Source organism: Homarus americanus, unplaced genomic scaffold (genome assembly GCF_018991925.1).
Source record: "Homarus americanus isolate GMGI-L3 unplaced genomic scaffold, GMGI_Hamer_2.0 scaffold43075, whole genome shotgun sequence".
Classification (NCBI taxonomy): Eukaryota; Metazoa; Arthropoda; class Malacostraca; order Decapoda; family Nephropidae; genus Homarus; species Homarus americanus.
This window is the reverse complement of record NW_024756438.1, coordinates 1,308,026-1,316,234: the sequence shown is the minus strand read 5'-3', so window position 1 is coordinate 1,316,234 and position 8,209 is coordinate 1,308,026. Positions and strand designations below refer to the sequence as shown.

At 36.3% G+C, this 8,209-nt stretch overlaps 1 protein-coding gene across 1 annotated transcript; it reads right to left on the bottom strand.

Moving 5' to 3' along the window:
* Window positions 1-12: 12 nt before the first annotated feature.
* Window positions 13-7,600, bottom strand: LOC121856835. Its single transcript, XM_042352577.1, has 7 exons — window positions 7,451-7,600; window positions 4,684-4,780; window positions 4,022-4,227; window positions 3,403-3,531; window positions 2,608-2,772; window positions 2,062-2,287; window positions 13-1,750 (listed from the first exon to the last, which is right to left on the bottom strand). Exons 1-7 carry the CDS (start codon window positions 7,571-7,573, stop codon window positions 1,035-1,037), a joined length of 1,662 nt encoding a protein of 553 aa, XP_042208511.1. The 5' UTR covers window positions 7,574-7,600; the 3' UTR covers window positions 13-1,034.
* Window positions 7,601-8,209: the final 609 nt, after the last annotated feature.

Genomic DNA, 8,209 nt, shown 5'->3' with positions numbered 1-8,209 from the left:
AAATTTCTTAAGGAAATCTAAAACTTTTAATCAAAACTTCCGTATTTACCAAACATGAATTACTTAATACAAGTTATGATCTTACACATGTTTCCTAAGATACTGCATTACTGATGGTGGGCTACACAATGTTAGTATGATCTTAGGGACACTGATGATGTTTTTAAGTATTAATTTCTTCTTTGTTCATGAAATAAAGGAACAGCAACAATAATACATGTTAGGTGAAGATTAATGAATCAAATAATAAGATAACACATAAAACAAGAGAAACCTTCATTACACTTACTGGATATTTTTACTCCTTGCCCATTGGCTTATAGGTCATCAAATACAAGCTTGGGATATCATATTCCTCATTTAATCATCAACCTAATCCAATTCCTAGTTACACAAAGAATAACAAAATGTAATCAAAGTCAAATAAATAGATTTACAGGAAACTAAAGGAGGAGACAAGGACAAGATAACAAATGAACAGAACTGAAACAAAATAAATAAGTAACTAAGAAACTAACCAAAATGCTCCTTCCCACTTACCAATCAGCTATTTACTATCTGTTCCATGGTGTTCTTCAAGTTCTAAGCATTCTACTGTCGATGGAACTTCCCTTAAAGGGGGAGCTATACACCTAACTCTCCTCTTATTATGCAACTAATTATCTCAATGAATCCAGATGAAGCAATGTAACTTAAAACATATAATCCGAATAACTTCTTCATCAATTCATCTTGGTGTCCACAAAACTGGGTAACAGCTTGGTGTCTAAAAACCATTCATCAACTCATCATGGTGTCTACAAACTTGGATAAGCTTACATACATGTTTCACATGAGATTATATAAGAAAATGTACTTTTGTTGATTAATCAACTCTGTGGTGAATTAAGCCAATCAGAAAGTTTCTTTCTTCGGTAAAATTTTCCTGATGAGGATTATTGAGGCTATCTTTTCATACAGAAAACATTTAGTGTTACCAAAGATGAAAAATCCTTTCTTCAATGAAAAGGATCCTAATAATCCACCAGGGTAGTTTACAGTAACCAAGGCACAGGATCTGGGCCAGAGTGGGCCACAGCAACTCGGCTGAGCATGGGTGCCGGGGACAGTGTCACAGAATGAGCGTGAGGTACTATGTCAATTACTATTCCTTGCATCAATTCGTACATCCTGTCCAGCCAATCCACCCAGCCATGTTCACTTCTCCTGAAACTAGCCATGTTTGGAGCTCCAATGCCTGAAAAGTTCTGAATCATACTGTAAATTGGGGCACTGTGCCAAGAGAGCCAAGGGATCTTCCAAGGGTTGGAGTACACCCAGTCCTCCTTTTGATCACTTGCATGAGATTCCATGGAAGTCAGGTCCAGGTTAGGAAGATGTAAGGGAATGAAATTTACGTCAACCTGACCAATCCTTCGACCGTGGCTTGAAGGTGGCCAATAAGGTCCCGTTGTAAAGCTCAAGCGTACATCCGAAGGATCCAAGTCCGAGTCATCCGGTTCACAACAAACATTGGGATCCTTTGTTCGCGGACGACAGTTCTGGTCTACCCTAGATGACTGACAAGACCGACAATTCTTGTGTCCACTACTGTGTTGCCGATGCTGCTGCTGCTGATGTTGTTGTTGTGTACTCGGTGAAGACATGGCCAGTAAGATGGATGTGGTCAGTGTTGTAATAGCCCGGGAGGGGAGACCTGACAGGCTCATATTCCTCTCTTCATCATCATCCAAACTAGTTTCCATATTTCCTGCAATTGAGAATAAAAATACTATATCCCCTGTAAGAATATTACATTCATTATTAAAGAGTTTAAAGGTTAAAAGGGATAAGCTAATCAATGTATTATTCTTGAAAAGAGAGACAGTGTGTTTTTTATACCCTCAGAGACTGTCTTGAACTCTCATTCTCAACTGATATCAATTATTCCATCTCCAGCAATGCTTCTCAAACTATTTCCCTAAACAAAAGTGAAAGGAAAACGGTGAGAAAAAGGAGACCGGGTAAAGGAAAAATGCCCATTATTTTCAGTACAATTTAATATATATGAAATCAACCAACCTGTCATGAAGCTTAGGGAGTCTGCCACTTGAACTGAATGACCCAACTCTGTCACATCCTTCAGGTATGGAGTCACAGTCTCATTGGATGACGATACATCATATGTCAAGTGATTCATCATTGTTGCCATGTGCTGACTACATTCTTGGGCCAAAATTGTACCTGCAACAATACTCACAACAGCAGCAGTGTATCCAACCATGCAAACAGCAAACACGTGACTCATCTGCAAATACATTCAGGAGGTGGGTGGGTGTTATACTGCTCTAAGAATCCCCGTAAATAGCTCCTCACATACTAAAAAAAAAACATTGGACTACACAATCCACTTCCTTCTCAAATGTACTGTACAGTGTTAGTCAAATTAATGGAATTTATTAAATCATCATTTATCAAGTACAGGTATACAACACATTGAATGTTAGGAAGTGAAGGGAAATTCTATGCAGTGATACACAATTATCATAATCTCCTTGGTGAGTCATAAGACAGTTATTTATTTAGCCTGGATTAAGTAAGAGACTGGTACACTTTGAGAGCACTAACCAAGTTCAAAAGAGGAGTGCAGGAGGCAGGAAGCGACTGGGTCAGTGACAGCAGATCCGAATATGTGAAGTAACCTCGTCTTTCTCCCTCACGCCATGCTACCTCACCCTCAACACGTTTAAATGCACACAGGAATGAATCTGCATCAACAAAAAGGTTCCAATCCTGAAGAGAAATGCAAGTCAAGTTATCAATGATCAAGCAGGAGCAATGAAAACAGTATAATTTCTCTAATTAATTCAGTGTTTTACATAGGTGAATAAAAAATCCAAAATCATTATATACATACATGTACAGTGTAATATGAAACATGCAAAAAAAATTCTACCCGTGTGATAAAGGTAACGAACTTATATTTCAAATAAGTATATTTGTATCCAATCTTTGTAAGCAACAAAACAATCACAGAAAATTCAATATCAGTTACTCAAGTTAATATGTGGATTAAGATACTTCATTGACAAACAAAAGTGCAACAGTTAGGGATTTTCTTAGTGTCCTCAAGGTTAGCCAGTCCAGGTGATGATAGGTACTTTAGCTAAACATTAAAACACCCCACCTTGGATTTTTAGTGTTAAATAAGAAAACAATGATTAATAAAACAAACCTTCGAGAAAAAGTCTATACTGAATATTAACAGAAAGCACAAATTGTTCATGATGTTGGAGGAAGCTGATCATTATGCAGTACATAACAAGCAAGAGAGGTAGGAACTGTAAAAGTTAATGGTCATAAAAAATCTGTATTACCGTAAATGCTTCTGGAAGTGTTTGCTATCTGAAGAGAAATACTTACAATGGCAACTAGGAACTCTTTCTCTGCTTGGTTGAGGTCACTAAGAGAGATCGCAGCAGACGTGGCCCATTCATCGTTAAACACCTCATCTTCCTCTCCATCATCATACAGGTATTTGCTTGCCACCACCTAAAAAAGTCATTATTTTCTACTGAACACTTGAGATGATTGGTAGTTTTGACAGCATACATTCTATTCAAGCTCCTCACATCGGCCTTTCCAATAATTTGAGGAGGAACACAAATAATACTCACATACAGTATTTGGTACTGACTATCTCCACATCCTGCAGTGTTGAAAGCAAAACACCATCTTTATATTCTTTTACTCTATACAGTACAGTTACTTCCAAAAAATGAAGCAAGAGTGGCAAACGTTGACAAATGATCAATATCAACATTGGTACAGTAATAGTGTGTTGATTGCTTTAGATGTACAGTATAGAATTAAACTGTACTAACAAGCTATTAAATTTTCTGAGACTAATATTTTACTTAAAATCATGAAGACTGAGATTTTGTACGACTAGAGACTGACCATTGTAACATAGACATAAAAAAGCTTACTGAGCCTTTGACTTATATGGCGACTCGGGAGAACTTAAAGCCCTGTGACTTACCATAGCGACCAGGAAGACTTGAGATGGCGAGGTATTGGCTAAATACTCCGGGTTGTGAGAGCGCAGGCGGTCCAGGTACATCAACGCAAGAATGAGCGAGCATGGAGTCACACAAGCATCATAACACATGGAGGAAGCATATCGTAAGTCCAGTTTTTCCAGCCCATCTTGACGGCACAGTTCACTGAACCTTTCGACAGACAAGCCTGGTATGGACAAATTGTACATATTAGAGTAGTTATCAAAACTTAATATTGTACCATAACTTGACTCCAAAGACACAATGTACAGTATGTCACTAAATACTGTACCTAACCACAAGATAGTGTAAATTTCTTTGTCCTGAAATTTAAAACACTTTATGGATTGTTGCAAAACTGTGCTGTACTCCCCCCTGTACATGTAAAAATCCAAACCCTGTTAGTTATGTAATATATACTGTACATCACAACTTAAAGCTTCAACTGATAATGAGTCCAGCACAGTAATGCACTACACAAATTCATGAAGTATTCTGGTTAAAGTTGTTTACGTACCCGGTACTATAAATGATGAAAAATATGAAAAAGAAATTACCTTTTTTGAAAGATAACAATAAGGAATCTATGAGATCATTAAACCAACAAATGATTCTGTGAAACAAAAAAGCCAAATATACTAACTTGTGAAGGGCAATGAGGGACGGTCTGTTGCTGGTAGTCGGCCATAGTAGAGTGATTTACGGATGCGCTCCGCATATTCCACATACTCTGGCAGGAACTGTGAAAAGTGACAATAAATATGAGCGTAAATAATGTTGTGTAATCTTAGACACAATTTAATATTCATCTTTACAACCAATGACAGCTGTTCAACACACCATGAACACAAGCTTTAAAATCCAACTTTTTGGTCCACTTGTCACACTGTAAGACAGGATGTACTGTATTTGGGACAGGAAATGTGATAACACATCAACAACACCAGCACTAGTGAGGGGTAATACCTGACTGTGAGGCTGTGGAACACTATACTGCACCGTACTTGGAAAATATGAGGACCGATGAAAATTATATTATCAAATAAGAAATGGGGTATTGTACTGTAATTTTAATAAGCCACTGTAAATATATTCTGATAACTGACTGAGGATTGAGGTGATATTCTAGTCTATACTAAACTGTAAACACATCTGTTACGACACATTTTATGACCAAGAGACAAAAGTAAAAAATTCAACTGGGTAAGTGCGGCTTAGAATTGTTTTATACCTCACATATATTAGTACAGTATATATTATTTCATCTTATTCCTCAAAGGAGTTGGTAACTAGCAAGAATTCCGTTCAGAGTTGGCAACACCGTTCATAGCATCAGCTCTTGTAGTGGAGGTCATGGCCACAATACATTGGTGTGAATCTGTTGTCTTGCTACAAATTTTGTTGAGGATTATAGCAAGTACAGTAAACACCCTGAGTTCTGGACACCTGGGTAACAACACGTCCGAATAACAACACAAATCTTGTAAAAAATATTAAAAATTCAAAAAACTTTCTTGGTCTTGCAGGTCAGTGTTATTGTTGTTGTGAGATACAGCCTGGACCATATGGTCCTGCCAGCCCAGCCATCATCACAACAATACTCATTGTTAAATTAACCTATAATTCAACCCAAGCTTTTGAGAAATACTAAGTATAATCCTTGACATAATTTGGAGCAAGACAACACTAATGCGTCTCGGCCGTGACCACAACAGCATTTCATTTGAAAATAAACAATTTAACATAATATAAAATAATCAATGTAACAATCAGCTTATCTATTATAGAAAAAATAATTACAATACAGTAGTTATGGTGCAAAAGAAATCAAACTACAGTACTGTATTACTGTCCACTGAAAACACAAGTTTGAATAAATATTCGGTAAAATTGCAGATTAAGGCAACCAAAGAATCTGATAAAAAAAATTCTGATGTTTTTTTATGCAACTGGCACAAATCTGACATTCGTTTTTATCACAAATCACTCGTTTTGAAATTAGCCCCCCCCCCTCCATAATAGTTCTATCGATTGCGTGTTCTGAATTCCCGGTACTCTGTGCTTGCTAACTTATACCATATAACCAAACTAAATCTTACTTAAATCCCTAGCCAGGGGCTCCGACCCTGTAATAACCCTAGAGTTGTGTGGTCAGCCTCCACGAGAATATAAATAGCCGTTACAGTATTTCTTGCCTTACTCCGAGTCAGGAAACAATGCATCGTGGGTTCCTGTTCTCTAAAATTTCCTTCTTTTTAGAATGAAATAATACAATAAACTTCCAATAATCAAAATCGCACCCAGCACATAATGGCTCCATGTTGCAACTGATTAAAAATGTCCCGCTCCCACACCCTAGCACCCCCGCCAAATATTGAATGCTAATTGGTTGAATCAAATGTTGAGATTTTTTATTGGATTTGATTGGCTGCGCCCCCCCCCACCTAGATTTGACTGGCTGTTCCCCCCCCCCAATTTGATTGGCAGCCGGCCCCGGCACATACGCGGAAGGTAAGCAAACGTACGAACACACAATTTGAGCAACAGCCTAGGGGCAACAGGTGCTCTGATTTTACTCTTTTTAAAATTCAATAACTTCCTTAGTATCAATTTGTGACATTAGTGTAACATAAGAAAATGATCATAGAAAAAATAGTTCTATCGATTGAGTGTTGTGAATTTCCGGAATTCTGTGGTTGCTGTAAACTGCAATATTACCAAATATTCTAGGACAGACTAATACAGTTTGTGTGTCAATTGTAATACAAACAGTAGTAAGAATATTTAGGCAATTTCATAATAAAATTTAAGATAATAAAAATGAGCCTCACATTTATAATTTTATTTTATTATTTTCGTTTTTTTTTAATTACTCAACTGTTTCTCATTGGCATCATAGTCCACAAGTATGAATTAAGGTTTCATTACTGTACATCGTCTTGTAGTCTTTCACAACCTGTACTGGTTTTTTATACTGTACCTGTCGTGTTATGTGCTACACTGAATATAATTAATACAATACTGTAAATTGAGTCTCAGAAGTGCTAAATAACCTTCATACTACAATAATGACTTAAACTGATAAAAAGAAGTCCTACATTACCATCACAGTCAGCAATACCTTATGTAAGTCTTCTACATGCAGATGATCACCAAACAGAGAGTTACCATACAATTGCTCATTCTAACATACATAAGACATAAATATACTAAAATTCTTTGACATTAGTGTATAACCTACCCCAAACAACCCAAGGATGTGTTTATTTCATTGTTTGGTGTAAGTTTCTCTGGCCATGCGGAGTAACGGGTGGAGATGTACACACAACTACAACACACAGTCTTTAGATGCTAATTAATTATCTACGACATGTATGCTGCCTTCGTACAGAGAACTATTAGTAAGTTACCTTTGAAAATTGAGAAGAGCTTAGTTTATCCGGTGTTTTAGGTGTCTTCATGATGCCTTCCCCACCCTGCGCATTTATCCGTCTCGGGGTGCTCACACTCGCACTGTTTACCTCACTCAACATTCCTTCAGCTCCATCTATAAATTTCTTACTCGTAAAATAACAACATATAGACAAATACAATTACTCGTGTTACATAGTTAAATAGAGTGGATGAATATTTTTATTTCTTTTCAAGACCTCATAATATGTAATTTTGTTCACTTTCTAATTCGAAATTTCATCACAAAATATATCAGTACGTTTTAAAGTTGTATAACAATATAATGGTAGCATTAAATTCATTCTAAATTGTTAGTCTAATGGTCAATGGGTGAAAAAATACTAATACTCCCATCACAACAGCTGCACTCGTAAATCTTGTATAACATGTAACATTATATGCTATTTACCTTTTGAATTTAATTTAAATACAATACACTTTCAGTGAGTTTAATACATTATTTAATGCGCATTGATGATAAAACATAAGTATTATGTATCTTGAGTTCCAATTTCCTGATAACGTGAAGTAAGGTGTGTTGTGCAGCTCACTCAGATAAAACATCTAAATTCAGATTAAACTGATTTTTTCTGATTTTTAATATTACAATTATTCCGGACACATACAGCCGACATATTATCCTAATATTTAAAAAAATATTATCATTAACCTTGAAGGTCTTTGAATACTAGTTTTCTTTATCTTAGTTAATATTT